Source organism: Falco rusticolus, chromosome 2 (genome assembly GCF_015220075.1).
Source record: "Falco rusticolus isolate bFalRus1 chromosome 2, bFalRus1.pri, whole genome shotgun sequence".
Taxonomy (NCBI): Eukaryota; Metazoa; Chordata; class Aves; order Falconiformes; family Falconidae; genus Falco; species Falco rusticolus.
In genome coordinates this window covers 91,533,090-91,559,000 of record NC_051188.1, presented here as the reverse complement: position 1 = coordinate 91,559,000, position 25,911 = coordinate 91,533,090, and the positions used below count along the sequence as shown (strand labels likewise).

Here is a 25,911-nt window from a genome sequence, read left to right as displayed (position 1 = left end):
AAAGGCTTTCCATAAGTCATGTGCTAGGAAAACTGTATGTCTCGGGTTTATTCAATACTTTATTATAAAGGAGAGGTTTCTTCCTCTTTAACTATGTTTATGAAACAAATATATTTTAGTTCACAGTTAATTATTGCTTTGGGAAAATTATACTCTGTGTAAATAATTAATTGATAATAGTATATGCAAAAACCGTTGAAAGAAAAAGTTACTATGAAAAAAGTAAGTTCATATTTATGCAGTTCTTAAGTACTGACTTAACACAAGGGTTATTAGCATGTACTTTTGTACTACAGCTTGAACAAAAACTTGCAGATTCGATTTTGATATATAGTGCAACTAGTATCTGATCAATTTTTAGTCTAGTGCAGGTATATCTGGTGGTAGTCATAACTAATAAATTTAAGTTGTAGGTATTTATAACCTATTTTAAAAACCACAGTATATCTGTTTAAAAAATACATAATATCTGATTTTGATCCTTTTATTTTTAGTGAGTAATATCTTATTCTTCGTTATCTTAAAATCCAACATAACTTTTTTCAGGATGAGTACTACCTTTTTTAAGGTCTAAGTGAAGACAAAGTGTAAGCTGTAATATTTTGTGTCTTTAATAACAGTATTCCAAGTTTTTATTCTGTATCCTGATTTTAAATATCAGTTGCATTTGTGGCTGCCTACACATAGAAATGTTCTCAAATCTATTAACAGCTTACCCAAGTTCTGATGGTGGTCTCATTTTGTAGCTAACGTTACCTTGCAAGTATCACAAAACAACAGCTTTCCAAACTGTAAAAAGTATGCTGTTTTCAAGTCATACATAAAGTACAACTGTGTCTTCACTCTCTTGTTTCTGTAAAAGAGGTAGAGAGGAAGCAGACAACTGAAAGATTTGGGATTTTTGGCAGAGCTTAGTATACATTGTTTGCTGTTTCTCTGTTCAGTTCCATCTCCACGTCCAGAGAGTACGTACATAGAAAACAATGTGTCAAACAGAGCCTCTGTGTTACCAACAGACAGCAGCACGGTGGCAAACCACTCAAAGAGACAAACCACCTTTGATACCTGGTGAGTTGTTATTTACACAGATGTGTAGAGAATGGCAGGGAAAAAAAAGGGATTTTTAACAGGAGGGAAAAAAACTCCACATTTTTCTCAAAATTTGTAATTGTCTGTATGTGCATAGTTGCTTCCCCTGACTATACTGACATAGCACTGCATGTTTTCTGTCCCCTTCTGAGCAACAAGAAATACTTCATTACACCATCACACTGAATGCATTAAAGATTATATATTTTTGCCCAGTTTTTCCTGATTTTTTTCCGGTTTTTGGTTAAAGATAATGCAAAGTGCTTGTGTGCGTATAGTATGCATAGCAAGGCTGTAGCTTCATCTGTGGATTCCAGAAGAATGAATTGTAAGGCAAATGGAAAAAATATCAAAATGCATGTTTTCATATATAAAATAGGACTGTTTTAATGAAGAATATAATATTGACCCTACAATGGGGACTGCTGCTCTTTTTGCTTACGCACCACAGAAGGAAATGAGTACATTCTATGGGAAAATGGACTAAGCAACATCTTAATGGTGTATATTGATTTTAAAAGATTAAAAGCATCACATGGCTCCATTATGTAACATAGAACACAACTATAATTATGCTAATAGAATGACAGCATATGCGTAGCTTTGCAGGACTTGAAGGGGAATATCTTAATTTTGTTGGTCTGAGAGCTGTTAAGCTCTAAAATACTCTTAATCTTCTACTTTGTTCAATCACAATAAAGCACACTGAATAAAAATAAGCAAATGGAGCTTCAAAGGATTGGTGGGAGGAATGGACTGTATGCATTCGCATGGTTCAGCTATGCTTCATACCACTGTCTGAAATACTGCTCTCTGAAAGTGTCATAAAATCATGCTATCTGAAGAACTGTTTCAGTGGTTTGTTGACTTACTGTGTTTTCACATGACCAATCTGTGAATTACCTGCTTAAAAAAGAAATGGGTGGGGGGAGGTGGGGAGGGAAAACAATTGGTATTTCAGCTTGTGTTCAGGTTATATACCCATGTCAGTAATAGAAGATATTTACTCCAGAACCCTTGTCACCTGCTCTGATTCACTAGTCTGCTTCCTGTCCTTCAGTAGCTCCACCTACATCCATTTTGTGGAAGTTAGCTGAGGAATCCAGTCATTTATGTAAAAAGGTGGTATTTATGTTGTGACTTATTAAAGAAGGTATTTATTCCTGCTGTTGAAGCCTTTTACATATTTTGTCCTTCATATCTGAATCTTTCTATCTTGCATATAACATAAGACAACTAGAATGTTGTTTTGCTTTATATATCATTTGGCAGTATATTACCTTTTATTATGTGGTCACTCCAAAGAAATATGTAATGTTATTTTAACTCTGAACTGAAATAATAGCGTATGTTATTAGAGCTGGTTGGGAATTTTTTGACTAAGGTTTTTTTTTTTGGCTTACAATGCCAAATTATCGAAACCAAAACTTTTCAAAGGAACAGACTGATATCCACTAACCTTTTATTGTGAAGATTCTTCAGCTCCAGGGTGGAATTGCCAGTCAAAACCAGAGATACTCTCAAAACAACAAATATTCTGGGGTCAGTGTTATATTTTGGAATGTGAGGAACTTGAGTGCAGGGCCTTTGTTCTTCATTATTTAAGCCGGGGGCTTGAATCAAGATCTTTGATCTAACAAGCGAACTCCCTGAACCAGAAGTTAGAGATTATTCTGGAGCACTTTCTCTGTTTCCCTCAGTATATTCTCTTGAAGCTGTTTCATCTTGTTGAAACAGTGAAAGTACCACAGAGATGCTGAGTATGGCCTAGTGAGTAAGGCCCTTCATTAACTTTGAGACAGTTAGATTGAAGTCCTTGCTCCAATTAATGTACTCAAATATTTTCACAAAGTGGAACAGCTCCTTTGAGAGAAGAACTCACAGAAGAATAAGCATTTCTTATTATGAAATGGGAGGCATGGCAGTGCCCGCAACACCAAGTTACTGCTATGCTGGCATATGTTTCTCTTTCTCTTTGCTTTTCCTACTCCCTATTTTCCTGAAATGTTTCCTGCCCAGCTCTACATGTTAACTCTGTGCAAGTTGTCCTGGCAATAGTCTAATGTTGTTGCAAAATTGTTCTGTGCCATAAATACAGCTTAATCAGATTCCCGAGTGATGTAGAGTCTATGTTCCTCTACTTAATTTTCTGTATAGAAGTTGTGTAAACGCTTATGAAAATGTTGAAAGCTCTAATGGAATGTGATTCTGCTTACATCAATTTTATGATGAAGTAAATATTTGATGTTTGACTGACATACGTAACTGGTACGTGACAATTCATCTCAAATTATGAGTGACATGTATTCCACATGGACTTGCCACTACTGTAAAATATTGCTTCTCACATATTATTGCTCTGTGTTGCCTGCCTTCTGTCAAAGATTTTGTGAATGTTTGCTAGACTGAATTGTCACAGATGTTCCCTTGTCTTTGTGTGCATTTCTTCACTCTGTCCCCACTGTCCTGCCTCTTTAAAATAAAGATGTTATAAACTCTACTTTTGTCACCAGGTTTTACTCTTAAACTACTAGATCATTTCTGAACTTTAGACAACTTGATATGAAAAATGGCAAATTTTTCATCCTTTTAGAAAATCTTTTCTTTCCAGAGTTTAATTTCCTGTAAGTGACCTTGAACTTGCTTATTTTTTCCTTTTTTTTCATGCAAGACTAGGTGTTTTATTCTCCTTCACTTGTACAAGCTTTGTCTTGAGCTGGGCAGAATCAGTAGGTATAGGCAAGATGCTTAACCTTGTTCTGCCAGTGTGCCAAAATGTTGGCATAAGTTATCTTGACTGTTGTTATCATTCTAAATATCTCTTTGGAATAAACTCCAACATGCAGTACTGTATCTCACATCATATTGGAAGTGTTTGCATTGATTGCTTGCAAGATATCTGGAGGCTTCTGGAAAGCTTTGTTGTTTAGACCTTTTATGTCCATAAAAATGTATTCATTCTATGACAAACAGCTTGTCATATCTTCTCTAGCATATGTAGGACCTTACTGCAAAAATAATAAGAAGGGAAAACATCTAATATTTATTATTATTTTTATATGTATATAATATATATAACACACACAAACTGTCATTCAGAAAAGAACCAAAAAAAAAGAACATCTTACTCTTAGGAGTGTCAAAGGCTTACAATCATCTATCTACCATTAATTTTCAAGACTGCAGAACAATACCATATTTTGTAAACATGACATGACTGGCTATATTGCTGTTTCATTATCAGTGTAAAAATGTAGTCACACTTAATATTCCTGAAACTGGGTTACCAATATCTGAGCAAGCTAGTTTAATGCTTGTTCAGCTGTGTCTGCAGTACAACTGTTGCTGCATTGTAAATACTTACCGGTTCTTTTACAGAATTCTGAATGTGTAAAAAATATCAGGAAATTGCAGATTTGTAACTTGCACGCTTAAAAATTACCTGTGTGTGTTACATTGCTTGAGGCTTTAGGAATCTGCTCTGCATAGCTTGATGTTCAGCTTCCTAATGGCACAGCTTTCCCTCTGACATTTCCTGTTTATGCCTCTTCCCTGTGCATTGTCATCCAGTATGTTTGCTTTATTGATGTATTTGGCAACATCTGAGCCTCCCAACCAGTCTCTTCTACTAACCAGTGCCTCTTACTTGACACTTCCCCCATCAACAGTGGTTTTGGTTTGTACTAAAAATTAGATGATGAGTCTAATGTTATCTGCAAGGAAGCTTTCCAGAATTTGTATTCATCAATATTGTGTCCAAAAAATGAACCTGGTGAAGTATACACTTTATAACTTTACAAAACCAGCCACTTCAAATTTTTATGGTAACTAATGTTGAACAGTACTGGGGAGGGGTGTAAAATGTATGTGTGTATATATACATTTATATGTGTACATTTTAATGGTGCCATAAGGTCAGGTGATCTAGTGGCTTTAGTGGCTTCTGAGTAGTATTCAGTATATAAGATAGTAGAACTGGGGTTTATTCCAGTGACTAAATCCTCCTTTTCTGTGTGAAAATAAATAAATAAATTTGCTGTTCCAAGCAAAGTTCAGATTTGACCTCTGATTTTTAAGCTTTCAATGCCAGGCTTTTAGACCAAGAAGTTTTACTATGGGCTTCAGCTTGTGGGACTGAGATTCTTACCTTAAGTAAACCATCCGTTTGAGGTGCTTTGTTAGTTTCTGACATTTTCTTGCTTTCATTTATGGTAACTATAACTGCCAAGTGTTTTACTTTAAGCAAAACCAAAAGCTAACTTGGAGAATTAGTGTTGCTCATTTATCTTCCGAAGAAAACTTCAGACATTTCAGTACCTCCTGCATTAAACCAAAATCTTACTCTTGTAATTGTGAACGGTTCAGTAAAGGGGGTAGTATACTGGCGATTAAAGAGGATCTCCAAGCCAGACTGCCCACTGAAATTAGGGTTGCTCAAGAATGACTGAAAGAAGCATGAGGAATTGCCTCACAAAAAGAGCTGTCTGCAATACAGATGTATCTATGGCAGCATGGATGCAGCATGCCTCCTGTTTATTCTTTTTGATTTATATTAAAGCACATCAGCTTGCTTGCCCCATGCATGTTTGCTGCTACACCTCATTGTATCTGCATGAAGTTGGATACCTTTCCTGTCAGTGGCAATGAATGCTAGTGATTATCACAGAATTTCGGTTTATACCTATGCGTTTTCCAAGTGTCTCAGACCAGAATAACCAGTGTGTTCTACATTGTATGTCCTAGGTGTGCAAAAGGCACGCAAAGATAAAACAGCAAAGAACAGCACGTTTTGCCTTTGGTTTCTGCTTGAGGGTGAGCTCTCTGAAGAATGGGGCTCTTCTCTAGGGCTAGTCTTGCTAGTAAAAGAGACACTGGGTAACAGGTTCTGGTGTAACTGTTTGATTTCAAGGGCTGAAGCTTTATGCAAAATACCAAGATACCTGCAGTTATACTGGAAGAGTTTAGTGTGAGTGACTTTACCATACTGATTTTTTCTGGTAATGTGAGTTTTTTCCTGTACTGTCCATTGTCTGAAAACCATCTTTTGGAATGCCTAAAATATCCCAGTGTTTCATCTCAACGATGAAAATGTTCTGCTCTATTTTTACTCAGTACAAAATCCTGGTGTTGAAGCTTCCTGCTATAATGCTATATATGTTCACACTCTTCACATAATGAGCATGTTTTGAAGCAGTCACTTTCCAAGGTCAACACTTTTTCAGACAACTGTACTGCAATATGAGTCATAGGAGTTAATGACATAAACCAGTTGGTATAAAACCACTGCCTTTTGGGTAAGCAGCAACCGAAAATGAGCAGAGTCCTCAGCCCCTTATTTTCCTCCTCTGTCTGGTCACTGTAGTCATAAATAGGAAGTGATGGTGCAGAATTTCACTTCTTTCCTCTCTGCTCATCTGCTGTAGGGACCAGTTTTCTCATCCAGGTTCACTGGGCCAAAGAAAAGAATCACACTTGAGTGAATCTCTAAGTATGGCAAAAATTGTCCCAAGCTTTATGCTGAAGATTAAGTTCACCTTTAAAAATACATTGTCTCCGTTTTGGAATAGACCTTGGAACAGAAAAGCTATAGCAAGACATTGAAAAAATTTTGAAGGACTATGTAGAGTAACCACATGGGGACTTCCTTATGATCTGACACTGGTTCCTCAGCAGACAACATAGTCACTGGGTTGGTAATTTGCACTGGGGCTGTGGTTTGGGGGATGGATGCACAGCAGCTCCTTTGGGGAAAGGCTCAGAAGATTCTCAGCCCCATTCACATGACTTTTAGAGTACAAGCAGCATCCTTGACACACATTCTTTCCTCTGACTTTTCTAACAAATGAAGTAAAGATCATTTAGTAAATAATTCAATAGGTGTTTTGTCCGTGTTAAGTCAGTCTCGTGAGTTCACCGAGTCTGTAAAGCCGTCAGTAGTCTTTACTCTTGGGCTTTCTCCTTAGTGCTTTAAGTGGCTAATACAAGACTGCCTTACTGCCATTACATGGTGGTACCAAATATGGGGACATGCCAGAAACAGGAATCTTAGCAATCCGGTATATTTAAAATATGTGTTAGAAATCTTATAATTGTATTAAACTTGGTATTTTTCCTGTAGTGTTGTAATTTTCACATTAAATCTAGGTTGTTGTGCACCTGAATGTGTTTCTTGATCTAAATGTAAGTTCTAAAAAATCTAAAATAGGAAAATCTCGAACATACTCTCTGCCTATGAATCTTTCCTCTAAGCCCATTCTCTTACTCAACAATTGCACTTTATTACAGCATTTAAACACTGCATGCATTTATATTTAGAACCAGGTAGCTTTTCAAGCTTGAGGTGGTTTTGTGTAGAAATTGAGGAACTGATCAAACCACGTATCAGAGTGAAGATGCTGTTATCGATGAGGAAGATGACTCCGGTGATTCCTACCCCAATTATGTGTTTCACATTTGCTTGGGGAAAAAAAATAAATCTGCTTGGCATGTAGTAGCAGCTGAATCACCAACTGATAGCATAGCATTTAAAGCCAGAATTAGAAGCCCGGCGATAACTGTAGTAGACAGCTAAGTGTTGCTGCATTACAGTTACTCCAAGAAAAGCTGCTCCTGTTTGTCATCCAGAGCCCTTAGAACTGTGGTTTTCCTTTAAGTTTTCCATCAAGACAATGGAATGACTTCAGTTTTTGTTTTCATACAACTTAAGAGTGAAAAAAGACTATTAAGACTAAAAGACCAGTATGATTTTCTGTATGTTAGTTGCCAATAAATGTCATCCATTCTCCGGGGTCCAGGCCTGGTAGCATACCTGACTAATGTGCATCTCCCAGAAGAGTATGAGGTCCTGATTTGAAATGTTGAAGATGGGAAATCCACTTCTTAACTAAGGAGTTTGTTCTGGCGGTTAACAATTCTTATTGTTAAAATCAGTGCCTTATTTCTAATATGTCTTCTCTGGCTTCATCATCCACCTACTTGTTCTTGTTACGTCTTTGCCCTTTACTTTGAAGATCCTTCTAGTATTCGGTAATTTCTTCCTGGATAAGTATTTGCGCACCACAATCAAGGAAACTAAATATTGGGGCTGGTTTGACTGTGTTTATTAACATACTAAAGAGATTGAAATCTCTGACACTTTTAACGTAGGCCATTTTTCCTATTTCTGAAATTATTTCCATGACATTTTCCTGCACCATTTCCAATTTTAAAACTATTTCAAAGGGCACTAGAACTTCATTCAGTTGTCTCACCTACATCCTATGTAAACCATCTTTTTACTCCATATCAGTACTTTAAATACATAGTTTACCGTGTATACCTGAAGTAACGTGTTCTTTATCAGCTGTAGTTAATTCAGCTGTGTAGATAAGTTGAAAGGTGGAGATTTGGTCTTCAGGCAAGTCACCTCTTCCACTTTCGGGTCATCTTCTTTTGCCAGCACCGTCTCACCCACTCATAACAAACTAACTGAAGTTGTTAAGTTGAAATGGACAACAGTAGATCCCCAGCTCCCCCGATGATAAATTTGGAACCATGTCAGGAAGTCTGATTGAATTTGGTTCTCTCTGACGAACTTGGCAACTCCTGGCTCTCCAGCAAGCAATGGATAAATCGGACCTGTGATTTTATACATCATCACCATTTGTATGTTCTCTCAGATACAATTTTCATTTTTCTAAAAGAACTTGTGTGTGCTATTTTGGTTTGAATATTAAAATCTGGCTAAAAAAAAAAAAAAAAAGACATGCATGCTTTCCTTTTCCCTAAATAACTATTCACTGGTTTGAGCTAATCATTTTAGCCTAACACTGTGTTCCTCCTATCCCATTTAATAAGTCTATTTATCCGGTATTTGTGTAGTAACTCTTGAACCAATGAATGCTAAAACTTTAAGAATCTTTTTGCTTTAATCAATAATTTGCATTCTTTGGCATCAGATCTCATTATTACATAGAATTTATATAATATCAAAATGAAATATCTCTTACAATACCTTGTTTCATGTTTAGGAAAAGTCCTGAAAACCTTAACAGTCACTCAGAACAGCTCAAGGAGAAAGAAAAACAAGGTTTTTTCAGGGCAATAAAAAAGAAAAAGAAGAAGTCTCAAACTGTAAGTAAACAGAATTTCTAATAGAAATATATCAGTTTTGATTTATACCATTTTAATATGCTAGGTTAGTACAGTACCGTTGCATTATTTATGATCGTGCCCATGTGTATCTATTTGTTCTTTTATTTCCTCTCTTCACTATATGAAATTCAAATTCTTTTCCTGTTCAGGGTTTATTTATCTGCCCCTTCAAATATTTCTTTATCTACTAGTCCTGTGCATCTGTGGTTTCATTCAGACCCTTTGAGAGCCAGTTTTGATGTGAGTTTTAACCTGATGTTGCAGCAAATTCCTTTGCAGGATATGGTGATACCATTCCAAGAATAGCAAATGCATTATTGTGTGTCCTCAGAGCTTGGATAATTTCAGACACCCATTAGGAGGAGATCAAACTGTTATAAATGAGAATTCTTTCCAGTATTTTTCATGGAAGTGTCTTGATAACAGCCTCCATCTTCTTGCTGCACTCCGTGGATGGAATAAGGATGATGCGTCTTAACCATTTTAATGTTTTATGTTTTGATGGGGAATGGATTATGGTTTTTGTTATTTGGTATAAGCCTTTGGTGTCTTTTATACATTTTCACATTTTCATCTAGTTTTGGGGAGGGGAAAAAAGAGCTTTCTTTTGTCAGAGAGCAGTGGTATATTAACATTTCACAAAGTTTTATAATGAAAATCTCCCTAAGAACTGAAGTAACCTAAACATAATCTCATTCTCAAAGACGATTCTGGAAACAGTCAAATATTTTAAAATTCTATTCACATGAAGTTTCAACATCTCTGTAAGTGTAACTGCAGTTACAGTGTTGAAGGTTCTCAGAGGGAGTAAATAACACTTTCTCCTGGTGAAGAAGAGTAAATGAATCAAAATATCTACTGTCACAGAGTGAGGTGGCATGACTCTGGGTGTTGGTGGAAGGCTGGTGTGTTGAAAATTGGGGAGAGGAGTATTATCAGGCTTTTTTCCTTTTTTTTTTTTTTTTTTTTTTGGTTTCTTTGAACTGTATGGAACGTGCATATATGTGTTAACTAGCACTCAGAAATGCACCTTGCCTTCGTGCTGGGCAGGTTTTATTTCAGCGGCATCTACCTCTCCGTTCTCTTCGGAACTCATTCGTCCTGATACCTGTATGCAGTTCAAATATGATCATTTGCATTACACAGCTGAATAAAATGTGTAGATTATAACTCTGGGATTTTTTTGTTATCAACGTGTCCATGAAAGGATAGCATGCCTAAGGTCATTAGTTCCAGTGATGCATTTTCCAATTTAAAAAACAAAGGATGTTAAATTTGCACTGTTCTGGTCTACTGTGATTTCAGCCATTTGGACATGGTGGCAAGGAACACTTTAAAAGGCCAGATAAAAATTCTAAAAGCTGGATGGTGTATCAAACTACTTCCAAATTAAACTGTGTGCACTTTATATTAAAATATAGACTGGATTGTGTTGCATCTCAAAATCCATCACTTTCTAAAACATCTAAATCACAAGTACCTTGATCTATAGCTACGAAAACCATCACTGATAGCAAGACTGGGCAGTTTTATACATAATCCTTACTCCTGTTTCTTCTCATTCTTAAGAAGAGGGGGAGGGGGAGAGAGAGGTTTTGCATATGGGAAAAATATGTTGGCTAGTTAGAAATAATATATCATAGGAAGATGAATAAATCAGTGAAATGAGGTAGTGATAAAACTCTTACATCCTCAGCTAGAAACTTGCTGACGTCAACTTGATTTTTAGACCCAACCACAGACAGAAAAACCTCTTTTCATTTCTACTTACAGCTCTTTAACAGGACAGTATCTAGGGGTAGACAGTACCCACTGATACACGTACAAGTGTCTGGTTCAGACACAGTTTTTTGTTCTTCTTTGTCAGTTGAGGACATCTACCTAACACATTGGGATGTTCATTAGGATCTTCCAGCACAAACAAAAATTACTACCTTCAGTTCAGCACCAAGTTTGACTTCAGTAGTGAAAGCTGTTAACAGCACTGTAATATTAGCTCTTCAACTACATGAATAATGTTTTCTATGAATTCATGTTAAAAATCTAACAGATAGCTTGTGACCACCCAGGGTTTTTTCTGATGCTTATAATTCTTAAGAGTCCTAGAAGAATGAAATTCCACTTATTTACTCTGACACAGAATTTCTGCAGCAAATAACAAACTAGACCTAAGAACTGTCACAACACTGAGAACTATTTACTAGCTACTATTACTTCTGATATCCTTTGGCAAGTCTCATTTTGCTGGTGATCATTGTAAGAGTCATAAAAGATATCTGAAATTGGATTGAAGACATCTTAATAATGTCATTCTCAAAATCTGTAATAGCCCAGAATGGATCCCTATTCCTGACACTTGCTCCTGCAGAGCTGTTCCATTAATCGTTCTCCCTAGAGTTCTCCAGGTGCAGTTCCTCATGGGATAATAATCGTTACTGCCTGCTACAGGAATTCTTTGCAATATTGTTTTTGCAGAGCTGTTCTTATCCATTCTACTTTTCATCTTGTTTGAAGTCTTTTAGTTACATAGCAAAAGGTTTTGAGCATTACTAGAATCTTAGTTGTTTTCTGTTATCTGCCACCAAACAATTTGATATCCATGAGGGTTGTGCACAGTGTCAATAGGGGCTATTTTCAGAGGAGCCTGAATTTTGCAAATTTTGGCACATATTGCAAGCTACAGGTCTGAAGAAATTATCTGCTTTGGAACAAACAGTTGCAGGTGAGCATTTCTCCTAGCAATACTTTGATTCCTTTTTAATTTGCTGAACTTGAAACAGGAAATTCTTCTGACCATAAAGTTCTTCAACAGGCCGTGCTAATTAGTGACTCTTTCTTTCGTTAACTTGTATGGAATCTAGAAGCTGAGAAAGCTCTTTGAAAAACCTTGCTTTGGTAGTGCACCCATCATTTTCTTTTGTTATATGATCATTACATTATATTATAATTTTTTCTTTCAGTAGGCAGAATAATGCCAGACACAGCGTATGTGTCCTATGCTTGTTTGTACCTGACTGGGAGAGAAATAGGCCTGTTCATAATTTTAAAACTTGCTAGTTCTTTTTGTTGTTTGTGCATCCATTGGTACACTCTTTGGTTGCGTTACAATTCAAATAAAACAGTCAGTGTCCTTGCAGTTATACTTGAAGTTGTTGACGGCATAGTTTTGTCAGAACTGAAATAATTCTTAGAGCCCTAGCTCTTTTTACAATTTAAAAATAGAATGCTTTTATTTCTTCTAGAGGTAACTATCAACCGCTCATTCTGAAGTCAATTGCTGTTATTGTCAGTGTATCTTTGATATTTTATTTATGTAATAATAGGAAACGTCATACTGCTTTAAGTCATTATCATAAGTAACAAATAATTGCCAGAATTACAGCATTTGATCCAAAACTTAGTAAATCAACAAGACCTACCAATTTTTTCCAAATGCACTCTGCATTCCTAATGAGCATAGATGTAAGAATAGGTGTACTGATCTCTTTTTACATTCTCTATATGCATTGAGTTCCTTAATTTTGTTCCATATGCTTTTTTCGTTCAATCACTATTGTATTTTCCCAAAGCAAATTATAGGATTGAGACCATATATTGTCTGATTTATTTTAAAAAAAAAAAAAAGGAAAAAGACTTAATATAGTAAGGACAGATCTCTTGAATTGAAATACTATGCATTTAGTCTTTGTATCTTATATTGCAGACAGACTCAACCAACGGGGAGAATCCAAGCATCAAGAAATCCCTCTTTCCTCTTTTTAATTCAAAGAATAATTTAAAGCATAGTTCCTCTTTGAAAAAGCTTCCTGTAGTCACTCTACCCATGGTATTAATTTTTAAGTACAGTAGCACTGTAAAATGCTCCAGTAAACTTGTTTTACTGACTAGAGCAGCATGTGTTTTATTTTCATGGGATCACTTTCTCTTCATGTCAGTTAAGTATCTTGGGCCAGTTCGATAAATTTAAGTAAAATTGGCAGTTCTGTTGAATTAAATTGTGCCTAATTTTTTTTTTTTTTTTTTTTTTAGTATTTGATATACTGAAAATATAACATACAAAGTTCCAGACAAAATGAGCCCTGGAACTAAGATTAAAGGAAGAAAATAATTGTGAAATTGTGTGTGTTTAAAATTAAACTGTCTCATTCTGTTTCAATCAGGAAAAAAAAATAATAACCCGGTTTGGTTTATAGCTATATTGGAAATACATTTTTTTATGCAAACTGCTCCTTTATATATAAATTTAAATGATCAAATATTAACAACAGATTATCTGAAAACTAAATTTTCATGCCTCTGCTGTATTTTGTTTGTCCTGATTGTACATGATAAAAGACAGCTTGCATTAAAAATAGGTTGAGTTTTAACTGTCCTTTTTGGATAGAATTCTTGAAATGAGATAAAACTAAGTTTGAAGTTATCCTTCTGCCTTATTTTTTGTGGGGTTTTCAGCTTGTCTGAGGGGCAGGGAGTTTCTTAATTTTTGCTTTAGTTAGGGATATTTGTGGAGGAGGAGAAAGATGAGGAAAGGAAAAGCTCTTGGTTTTGTGGTAGCAAAATCAGCCAGACATCAGTTTAGAGAGATTCTGGTCTGCTTCACTCAGGAGCAAATTTATAGAACTGATCCATGGTCTTAACTGCAGTATGGAATGCTTTTTGGATGAAGATGAGGCTCAACAGGTTTTTGGGGGTTTCTTTTTATTATTTTTGAAGCTTTGTTTAACTGCTCTCTCTTACAGCAAATAACACTAACAGCATGTGAATGCTTTAAGGGCTAAGGGTATAGCAAATCTGCATGATATCCACAGCCACTTGCTCTTACTATGGGGAAAAATACTGAAAGGTCATTGATTTCTGCTGCAGTAATGGGCTTCACTTTTATTCTGTAATTAACTGGGGGAAATAATTTACAGCTATTCTTAAGAATATATTAGGAGACCAGTATTCAAAATTTTGTTGCAGATGCCTAGCAGTGATGGTCAGGATCTCTTGGCATTACAGAAAGCCATTCATTCTTCTAATCACCAGAGCAGCAGGCAGAAGGATTGGCATCCTGAGAAGATGACAGAAATCCAGCCTCATGTAAGTGACATTATCAAATTCCCTGTATTTTAAAATCACTGAGGTATCTTGACAGATCTTTCTCTGGTGAATAGAAAAATTGCTTTTGACACTATTTCCCAACCTTCCCATTCCCTGCTCGTTGCATATAAAAAATCATGTGCCTGCAGTCCTGCATAATTCTTTCAAAGTCCCGCCATGAATGGCAAGGAAAAGGAGAGAGACTAAATGTCCCTGTGTCAGTCTTCGAGCCTTTCAAAATACTGCTTATGTTTTTGTATTCGAGGCAAGCAACGTTTGGGTGCGTGTCTATGGTAGCTCTGCAGTGCTGTAGAAAAGCGCTCCAGTTAGCTCTGCAAGGATCGGTGAATCCTGCAGGCGTACTGCTACTCGGCACAGCGTGATACTTCATGTGGTCACCAGAGCGTTGTGACCACGTTATGGTGCAGCTGTACCTCAGCTGGCATGGACTGCAGTTTAAGCAGGATGCATATTATTGGAGCATAGCACCGCAGTAATGCAACTTTATTTTCTCCGGTTCTAAAACCAGCTTGGGGGACAGGGTTTGGCAGGAGCTTGAGTGCCATGCTGTGTTGCCATTACAGCGCTGAAAACTGAAGAAGAGGGTTCATTGCAGCTGAAGTGTTTAAAGAAGCAAGTTGCTCTGTGAGCTGTGGAATTTGATGAGTCTGTTTTCGTACCACTGTGTGCTCAGGCTTCCCCAGGCTCTTGCAACCCTTTTCAGTAACCCCATGTCTCCGTTTTCTTCAACGTGCTCACCAGTTAGAGAAGCTGTGAGGGACTAGAGCAGCTTATCATCCAGCTGCCAGCAAATAAAATACCTAACTGCTGAGTTCTGCCAGCCCTTATTTCAGTGCAGATGATTACTCAAGACTCTCTCTATCCCCTAACTGTTCACAAAAGTTTTAGGAACTTCATATTTCTGATTTCTGTGCCTCATGAAATGTGGCTGAGGTTCTAAAGTTAATAGCAGGACTAGTGACAGATGGACAGCTAATGCGATTGTCTGTGCCCCCATTTTCCTAGGATACAAGGTTAAAGTAATAGATGGTAACAATTTTTTTTTTCTGATGTACAAAGTGTCCCATCTTTTCAGGTAGCTAATAGATTGAATCATAGTGAGAAGACGTTTTCTCAGGTGTGTAGTCATAGCTTGGAATGAAATATTCCAAATGAATAAAAATTAAAAGTGAAGGAGTCCTGTGAAGTTCAAGATGTTCAGTTCAGGATATGATGGTTTTGTTATAGGAAGTCCGATATGATGGAGAGCAGAAGGTCAGGTGCTTTTCTGTGTGTCTTTCAGAGTCAGCCATTAAAATCTCTTCGAAAGCTCTTACACCTCTCCTCTTCAAATCATCCTGGCCCTGCTGAGCCTCGCTTCCAGCCCTTACCAAGTCAGCCAGCCAAAGCTTCTTTTTCTGAAGTGCGAATTCACCCCATGAGTCAAAGCTCCAGCAGTGGCAGCAGCAACGTGCGGCAGGAGCCTCAGCCGAAAAGCAGGCCAACGCTGCAGATACCAAGTCAGCTGGAACCTACCTGGCACGTCTCCCCAGTAAACAGGAGCACGAGTGATGGGCCTCCCTACTCCGATCAGCTGCCTTCCAAGAGCGGACAGAACGGGCACACGTACAACCGAACAAACCGATCGCGAATGCCAAATCTGAATGATTTAAAAGAGACAGCCTTGTAATTGCACTCCAGAAAATTCAGGTGGAGATCAGCGTAGGGGAGTGGTAGTGGCTCTGGTGATGGTAAGACTGCATTTTCAGCTTCATAAAGGTGTGCAATATGTACATGTGGAGCTATGCTGTTTGGCACCACAGTGAGAGTCAGGGATTTTACAGTAAACCAAGTTGAATTATGAATTACCAGTCATCAGAAATGTTGCTGGATGCCAGGCAGAGTGTGCCAGTCAGGGAGAAAAATGCATTTTGCCATTTTCTCTCATTTACATTCCAGCTTAGTGCACATCTCTGTCTGAAAGCTGGGAGACTTCTGGTACGTATTGGCACTTATAAGGGTGAAAACATTCATGTCTAGACCTAGGTCCTTACTACATTTTTTGCTGCCTAGTTAAAACAGTGGGGTTTATGTGATAGAAGTGTATCCCCGTTAAGGGTTTAAAGTTAAATTGTATGTCTTAATTTTTTTTTTAAACTTCCATATTTGATAGGATTTGTAATATTTATTTATGATGACCTAATATCGTACTGTTATAATCATATCTTTTATGTTATAATGTAAAGTTATTTTGAGCTGTTTGAAACATTGTGAAGCAGTGCAACAGCTACAGTAGTTTCTATAAAAAACTAACAGTAACATTTATATATTGCATCAGGAGTATTTTATTCTATATATAAATATATATATAAATGGAAAATAACTGTCTGTTTTTTAAATATACTCATTTAAAAGAAAAGTATTGTTATGACACTATCTGCCATATTTTTATACATTTGTGATATAAAGTGCAGTATTATACTTCTAATAAAAGGAAGTTGAATGTGGATATAAACGTGACTTTAACAGTATGAATCTTGCTCAGCTTATGAGAGCCCGGTATTATAGGCGTTACTGGTAACAAGCAAAAGACAACATTCAATTCCAAGCTTTATTATGGGCTATTTTGTTGGAAGTATTGGCTAAATATAAGAGACTGCAGAACTGTGCAGTAATCTAAATGTGGTATGTTCTCCCCTGTGTCCTTAGCTTTCCTAGTAATATTAATGGGATTTCTGCATCTGCATCAAGAGCACAGAGCCCCAGTACCAAATTTTTGTTTCTTCTGAAGACATTAAGTGCCCCATGACTACAAGCTAAAGCAGGTGCTCTTCCACTTCATAGCAGGGGTGAAAACCAAAGAAACATAGCATGAGTTGCAAGTGAAATGCCAAACTTTGACACGCATAGCATGGCACTGCAGATCATGGTATAAGCTTTTATGCGTATGTGTATTTTACATCTTGTTTAGCAATCTGTTAACTAATAAGATAAACACTGTATTTAAATCTAAACTGCTCTTGCACTTTTTATTATATTTCAGGATGTATTTAAAGCTACAAATCTGGTATTTGGATATGGAGGGAGAAGGTTGCCAGGCAGCTTAACTTCTCCTTAGGTCTTACTATCCGAATATTCCCATACACAGTTCAGTTACCAGTCTCAGCAAGATACTAGATCTTGGGTTCCAGTCTCCTGTACAGCATTGTTAAAACTGCCTTTACGTTGGTGAATGTTGAGTGTAGCAAATACACAACCTGACTCCTCTGTTGCTACCGGTAAACTAACTCAATGGTGAGCCAGTAGGAGTCAAAAGTTTTATGCCAGTCTAGACTTTGTGCAATAAGAGGAGAGTCAGGCCTGTAGTGTCAGAACAATACAATCTTTCCTTTTTAATCACATTAGTTCAACTCCATTACTCTGCAGCATAGTTTGTTTTCTAGATGCTGTCCTCATAAGACACTTGTACTTGCAAATACATTGTCTTTTCCAAAAAGAGATTAACCTGAAGGTAAATGTGATGATTCAGCCATAGATGTAGTTAACAGAAGCAGCCAGGCAGTAAAAGCTGAACTTCCTACTTGGGTAACAATGCAAACTGGACGTGCTGTTCAGTTCCTCTCAAGTCATACCAAAGTTCTAAAAACAACGGCAAATTTGGCAGCACTAGTCTGAGAATCTTTGTCAAAACATACAATAAGGATGTTACATCAGGTTTGTCCAGGGCTAAAGGTTAGTCTAGTAGATTTGAAAAATTACAGAATAAGAATTCTTTCTTTGTCAATTGCCTGCAAGAAATGTGCATGTGATTTTCTATAGATCTATACGATATCTAGCTATATATGATATATACTGTGTTGATATATCATATATATGGCATATATAAATACAGTAGACATGAAAAGGTATTCAGTCTTTTGTATGATTAGTGGGCATCCAGGAAAGGCATTGTGATATTTATTGGTCATCACTACCAGAGTTTAGCAGCATATTTTAGCAATCTCTTTTGGATTCACCAGTTGGTCACAACTAGGTTAGTCCCGCTAGTTCAGCTTTGAAATGGGCTGATGCCTCTGAAATCCCTCACAAAAGCAACGTCCAAGAGTGGGACTCTAAGCAGCATGGTTTGAATGTCTCCGAGAGAGCGTTCAGACTAGACTCTTCTGTACTTTGTGGTTTTGTATCCTTTTGCCTCTGCCAGACTTTTAGCTTGCTGGTAAGAGCTTCATGCTGGAGGTGACGATATGGGAGTGTATGTGGCTATTCTGATTTCTAGCAAGGAAAAATGTTTCCGAAGGATTTTTTTTCTCAGTACCCATTAAGTTAAATCAGGGTAATCTCTGACTGTACATATAGCTGTTTAAAGTAGTTAGCAAAGCTTCAAGGGTGACCCAAGGAATGTTCAAATATTTGGTGGCCCATATTCACAGAAAGTTGTTTCTACTTCATACTGCATTTTTGTCCCAAATTCAATAAACCATAGTAGATTTCAGTCAAATACTCAATTGTATTGAATGTATGTAGTATTTTCTTCCTTCTGTTGGAAAGAAATTCCAGCGGCTCGGCCAGCTGGTGCTGGGATAAATTGTGTGTTTTTAACCTGGTCTAGCTTCCCAACGTTTAGAATATTGCTGATGTAATTTTGCCGAGGCTTCCAAAAGAGTCTTGTTATAGTGACTGAGATTTGCTGGCTCAATAAAGGGGAGGAGATTTACAGAGCAAACTGTTTTGTAAGTGTGAGCTTTCCTCTTCACTGGTCTGTGAGTCTTGTGCTACATGTTCTATAAATTTACTTAGTATAAAGTATCTTAGTTAAACTGCATTTTATTCTTTGGCAACCTGTTTTGCCTTATGGCATCATTAATGATGTGAATAGAAAAGCAACTAAGTTTCAGAAATTAATTATAGTCATTTTGCAGAACTCAAGCTGCCTAAACGTGTTTATATGTTTTTACTATAGCTCTTGAGCTCTTTTTAACTGAAAAAGAAGCACCTTAAGCTCATCTTAACTGAAATTGTATATGTGTTTATGCTGTACTTTTAAACTGCCATGTAAATGTATTAACCTAGAACATCATCTTTTTTTCAATACACCTGACCACAGAGAACAGTCCCTTAGAGCTATTTAATGCTTTTTTGCTCCATTTATCACAGTTGCTCCTCTGAGAAGTCACCAGCATGGAGCACCAGGCAGTTCTTGGCAGGAAGTCAGCGATCCCAGATTCAGTCCCTTCTTCCTAAAACATTCCTCATCCCACAGGGCTTGGGACTGATACTAAGGTTTGATTTCTGATACTCAGTCAGAGGCACCTAAATGCGTGTGTGCATCCTGACACCACTCTATAGGTACTTGCTCTTTTAGATTGATATTAAAGCAGGCTTCAAACTTCCAAATGTACGAGACACCTTCAGGTCATCCTTAGGCTTGTTGCCTTTCTCTCTGCTACTCCAGCTTGGTTTCTGGGAGCAAAGCTGGAGGGATTCTTCAAGAAGCAGTGTCCTGTGATAGGCTTTAGCCATTCCTTGTCATTGCAGTTAGATCTCTTACTAGATGAATCTTACTAGTGTAAAAAGCTACATACCAACCTTGGGTTTTTTTCTTCAAAAGCTGCTGTAGCTATTAGCTGAGTAGACTCCTGTGCTCACCCAGAAAAAACCTATGTATTCTTAACAATCCAGTGCTGCAGACCTCCCTTACAAGAATGGGAACACAGATCGTACAGCTCTGACAGCACTGTTGTGGTCTATTTAGCTAAGGCAAAACCCAGCCGCTTTTGAGGGGAGCCATGCTCTACAAGTGTTCGGGGTGTTTATTCATGTTTCAGTTTTTTGTTGTCTTGTAAAGATTTCGTAGTGAGACATGCTTCAAAAATATCTGCATGTAATTAATTCTGTATGTGTTGAACACTGTCAAAGTAGAGCTGGGAGAATATTTGAATCCCAGTCACACAAAGAGTATGAAAAGGATAGCCATATAAAATATACTGCAAATTGTGGGGTGGCAATGAATGTCTACTTTTCCCATTCCAGCTAGCGTACATCATACATCTGTTAATGGGGTTATATCATAGACCATGCATCTGGGCTGTTGTTCATGTGAGTAGGCCCACCATTCAAAATAAGATAGAAATGTCACAGAAGGTGATTGGAAAGGTGATGTGCCCTATTTAACCATTTTTAAATGACCTTCAAATCAGGACACTATTTAAGAACAGGTGCCTTTCCCTACACAGCTCTTTCTAGTGGTGTCATGATGTTAACCATTCATTAACTGGGTTTGTAGTGAATGAGGAGAAAAGCCATTTAACTTCTGGCCTTTGTTAAAAAGGGAGCAATTTGAGTAAACCCTTTTAGTATAACACAAATTGGAAGTTCTAGATGTTGGCTCCTTCTTCAAAGGGTCAAACAGAAGCAGTGCATCAATGCTCAGGCTCATCAGGCAAGTGAAGGCTTGTGCCCATCACTTGGTTCAGCTGTTGTACTGAAACTGAAGATTCCTCATTGTGCAATCTTGAGGCAAATTTCTTGAAGATTAAGCAAAGCAAATTTTATAGGAGATCCTCCTTCAATGGGAAGAGAAAAGCTGTGGTAGGTCATCTGTTCTCTCGGTGGACTGTCTTAACAGCTACTGCATGAGACAGCGTAGGTAAATCTGATGGATTAGGTCTGAATTTTACTTGCTCCAAGTTCTGCTTGGATGCTTATTTGTTACCTTGTGTAGAACTAGTTGTTCAGTGCAGAAGTTGGCTTTTGACAAACTTAAGAGTGGAAGATGCATGAGAGGAATAGCCCCACTATGTTTGGATGCTTTCATTCCACCAGATTAGATCGCTTCTCAGGCTCTTTTAGAACATAATTCAAAATATGCAGCCAGGCAAAAGTGACTCTTAAGACGTGGCCCAAGAATCTGAACATGTAATTTTTGACTTACATGAAGAGTAACTCTACACTTCTCTTGTCTTCTCTGCAAGTCAATCTACCTCCTCGCTCTTGCAGAATGTGGTCAAGGTTTGGTTTGTTTGTTCTGAGCTTATTATTGACTCCCAAATTTTGAAGAGACATCTGAAAAGATGCTTTCTCTAGGTACTGTTAGCAAACAAGTAATAAAATCTTGATGGGCCTTCATCTGATACACTTCTGAAACCTCCAAGCCATCTGAGCTGTCCCTCTAGAATCCCAATGCCATCGTTTGCACTGCTTTGCAGTCTTCCCTTGCCCTTCCCCTTGTGGTTCTCAAATATTGCAGTTGCCTTGTTCTTTGTTGTTTCTCTAGTGCAGATTATCAGGGAGTTAGAGGCCTTATCTACTACTCCACCCTGTTTGCTGTTTTATTCAAACAGCTATCCTTAGACTTGCTCAGGATTTTCTTAATTTTAATTTTCCATTTCATCTGGGTGAGATACTTTACCTCATTGTGCCCCCACCAAAACACGCTGTCTACCAGGCTCTTCGTTCCACCAGGTCTCTGTTTTCACAGGGCATTGTTTCTCTGGATCCGTTCTGAGAAATGCAAGGTGGCATCTTAATTGTACAGGCATAGAAATGCGTTGTGAAGTATCTGCTGTGTAGAGCTTTCCATTAGCAATGTTAAAGCATGTTCATAGCACAAGATGGAAGCCGCTATTCGAGTTCTCTATAGGATATGAACCTCTTGGTGTAAACTCTTGACATGTAAATCCAATGGCAGAGCTTTTAACTGTGTAGTAACAAGGTAAAACTTCTAAGTGTAGGTAACTGTCTCGACTTCCCTTTTCTTCTTTTTTTTTTTTTTTTTTTTTTGCTAGTGTACATCTTAGACTCGTACTACTGAAGGATATGTCTAATTGAAAGAAGTAACATATATATATTTGGTTTATATGGAATAAGCTAAAATCTTCCCTGAAACTGTAATTTTGTTGGAAATTCTATGCAGGCATTTTAAAATCTGGTTAATCTGCTAGGGACTTCCACGACTGCGTAGATCTCTACTGTGAAATGCTGAATTCTGAATTTGTGTCATTTAGGAGAAGGAAGGAAGAACAAGGTTTAGAAAGATGTGATCTTCTTTCACAATCTGTGCCAGTATAGACTATTCCAAAAATAACAGGCTAGGGAGGTAGCTTTCAAAACTTCTAAATTCATGGATAAGATTCCCTGATGTTTTTTAACAGCTACTAGAAATCTAAAGCGCACAAACTTTTAAATCTGCCATGCTCTCTGTTGTGGAAGAGATGTGATGTGGTGTTAACCTTTTTAATCCTGGAATACAAATTGATTTTAAAATGTGTTGAATATTTAAGGATGACTTCATGCAAGTTGATAAACCATTTGTAAAGTGTTTGTATAGAACCCTTTGTATCATGTTGTTGTTACACCTTACCAATTTTTTTTGGGGCATGTATTCCATTCTTAACTTCTGTACAATTTCTATTGTTGCTGTAAATATTCTAAAACAGAAAAAAAAATCCTGTGGTAACAGCATGGAAATGGTTAATTTTTACTGAGCACAATGTATTTTTGAATGGGCCTTCCAAAATATGTCTTTAATAAAAATGCAGATTTTGCACTAGAACACTGGCATTGCTCAACATCTGACCTTAGTGATGACGTGTCTCCTCTAGAGCACCTCCCCGTACGTTAGCTTGTCCTTGGATGAGCAGAACGGGCCAGAACCACACCAGGACTCCTCTGCCCGACAGGTCACTGCCAGGTTGTACAATCATTAGGTTGGAAATAACCTTTCGTTAACCTGGCACTGCCAAGTCCACAGCTAAACCATGTCCCCAAGTGCCACATCTATACTTCTTTCAAATACCTCCAGGGATAGTGACTCAGCCTGGGCAGCCTGTTCCAATGCTTGACAACACTTTCGGTGAAGAAATTTGTCCTGGCTAACACCCCATCTGAGAAGCTGGTTTGTATCTGTCCACAGGCCTGACAACAGGAGCACAAAACAGCTCTGGGACACCTTGTTGTCCGAGAGCTCTTGTTGCCCACCATTCCTGTCATCTGATTGCAGACATTGGGGGTTCTTCTTCCTTTCAGGGCAAAAATCTCTGTCGTTCTCTCTTTTGAACAGTGTTGACCCACCAACTGTGTGCAGCTTTAAAAAAAACTTTAAATATTTCTCTGCTTGTCTCTCATTCTTCAGGGTAATTGCAAAGAGAGGAGCAGGGACCACTTTACCTTGGCCTCCCTTCTTTCCCTCTGCGCTCCAGCAGCAGACGTGCTGAAAGCCAGGACTTGCAGCCTGTTCAGATCTTTCCAAAACAGCCTCCTGATGGGTTGTGCCACGGTGCTAGCACTGAGCTGCACCCATCGCCTCCCAAATGGGGAAACTGCCGGCCTGAGCTAGTGGCTTCAACTTCCACCAGGACAAGCAGCCCACCATTTCAGCTGTCCCACCCAGAAATGCATTTAAAATGCCAGTTTCCCTGAGCGCCGAGCTCTCTGGGCACTTGGCTTTACGCTTACAACCTCATGGTGCTCTTACTCTTTCAAGGATCTCCTTGTAGTGACCCCAGGCGCTCGGTGCCCTTTTCTGTACCACCTGCAGAGCTCCAGAAAATGGAGTGGACATCTAGGAGAAGTCAAGCACCTTGCCATGGTAGCCCCAGCCAGCGTAGGTCAGCATTGGTCCCCTGTGGGGTGGGGAGCACGGTGGGTGTAGGCATTCTTCTCTCAGACTGAAGTAAAGGGATAATTCCTGCACGGACTCAATTAAGAGAAAGGAGCTACTGACTTACAAACGTGTGGCTGGTCTGGAGGCCTGAGGCAGTCTCATAGCTTAGACTGGGCAAGCCTGACTTCTCAGCATAGCTCCCTCACTTCTCTGTACGCATCCCAGACTAAAACTTCAGGTCACAAAGCTGAAGGCAGCTCTTGGTCCTGCCTCCTATTTCACACCTGTTGTGCTTTACACTGTTGCAGAGCCATGCATTGGTCTCCCTACCTCTGCACGTAAAGAACCACGGGATTTTCACTCCGAGAAGATAAATGTGCTTTTAGCACTGCTTTGCATCATCTCCTGCAGCCTGAGTCGCTGGCTCTGTTCTGGGTGATTGTGATTGGAGGCAGCTGTGCCAGTAAGTTAAAAGGATAGCAATATGCTAGGAAAAGTTAGACTTTATGAGAAAAAGCTTCATATTTTTGTAATTGTATTTTGGCTGGTTCTATCCTGCTTTCATAACACCCTCAAGACGCACTGTTACTCCAACATGCTGCATTTATGCAGAGGTGGAAGTCAAGTGCAATTCTGAAAGCATTTTAGGACCACTTAATTAATTAAGCCTCTCAGCACTCTTCTTTTTAGATAAGAGGCAGAGGTTAAGTGAATTTCCAAAGGTCAATTAGCAAGCAAGCTGCATAGCTAGGATCGTAACAGAAAGTCCTGCTTTACCAGGAACCATTTAGACATCGCAGATGAAAGCCAGAAGTAGGTCCGTTCCCCATGCAAGCTGGAGAGGTTGAACGGCAGGCAAAGGACAGGGTGAGGCAGGAAGCAAATGAACTGTGAAATGCACTGTGTGCCGGTTAGTTCCACCTTATTTATCACTGTACATTTCAATCTGGTAAAAGGGTCTAGTGAGTTCTTTGAAGCTGGGAGGCTGGAAGAGTGATAGCACAGGTCCCTTCTACCTAGGCAAGTGTTTTCTCCCTCCAAGGTTTTATTATATGCTATATATAAGATCAGTCATGTGAAGATACATAATTTAGTGTGGTGCCTTGGTGTATAATGGTGTGTGGTCCATCCATTCAGGCTGTGGATTAAGCCTGCGAGCTCTTCCAAATTATGCAGGAGCTCTTGGCCCTTGCCACAGGGTGTATTTCCAAAACCAGACAACTTAACCTGCAAAAACCTGGGCTGTGCGTGGGAGCTCTTCAGAGGCCGGTCACAGCCAAGGCTTTGAGCATAGCTACAGTCAAGCTTAACTGCTTTGGGGTGCTACAAAAAATCATCAGCTGGTGCCCAGTCCGTCCTTTCAGCCTTCAACCCCACCCCACCACCCCTCAGTCATGCAACAAAACAACAGCACCAAGCCTCCTCCCCTCTAGTCACCATCCGCCAGGACATGGAGCAGAGCTGCTCGTGCTACTTTTAGGGAAGGAGAGCAGTGTGTTAATGGGATGGCAACTGTGTCCAGGGCCTGGAAACGCTTCAGCTTTCAGCGTTGCTGTTACTAACTCAGGAGCTGTGGTGGCTGGTAGAGAGCTCTTGTCCCCCTGTTGTTGTACGTGCAGCGCCTCCAGGGAGGCTCTTACCCCACGCTGGTCCCACAGCTTGGCTGCATGGAGGACTTGCCTCAAGCTCAGTGGACCTACTCAGCAGAGCTTGCCTTAATTGATTACCATTAGAGAACCATGGAAATTCACCCATTTTCTACTAAGAAAATGTGTCCTTAGACCCATTTGTGGATAGGCAAAACTCATTTGGGGGGTGCAGGGGAAGCAAGGGAGTGATGGTGACCTCATGGGGACTGGTCTTTTCTACATCTCTGTAGACTTCACATTGTTTGTATAGTGAAGCAGAAGGTTTCAGACTCGCCAGAACAGCTTATTTTCCTGACAGCTGTTATTTGTCTCTATATACAAGAAAAAATGTGGCAGAGACATCTGCCCTCAAGAATG

The 25,911-nt window shown here is 38.6% G+C and overlaps 1 protein-coding gene across 5 annotated transcripts in view; it reads left to right on the top strand.

Moving 5' to 3' along the window:
• CDKL5 (cyclin dependent kinase like 5) overlaps window positions 1-22,855 on the top strand; it is a 140,669-nt gene extending 117,814 nt beyond the window's left edge. For 2 of the 5 annotated variants that reach the window (XM_037377253.1, XM_037377255.1), the window contains 5 exons: window positions 945-1,068; window positions 9,099-9,201; window positions 12,926-13,048; window positions 14,185-14,304; window positions 15,608-22,855. In XM_037377253.1, coding sequence (XP_037233150.1) covers window positions 945-1,068; window positions 9,099-9,201; window positions 12,926-13,048; window positions 14,185-14,304; window positions 15,608-15,994 — 857 coding nt within the window. In that variant the 3' untranslated portion in view covers window positions 15,995-22,855. Of the gene's footprint in view, window positions 1-944; window positions 1,069-8,527; window positions 8,831-9,098; window positions 9,202-12,925; window positions 13,049-14,184; window positions 14,305-15,607 lie in introns of those variants that run through there. The other 3 variants (XM_037377254.1, XR_005102622.1, XM_037377256.1) reach the window with 3 other exon arrangements.
• The last annotated feature ends 3,056 nt before the right edge of the window (window positions 22,856-25,911 follow it).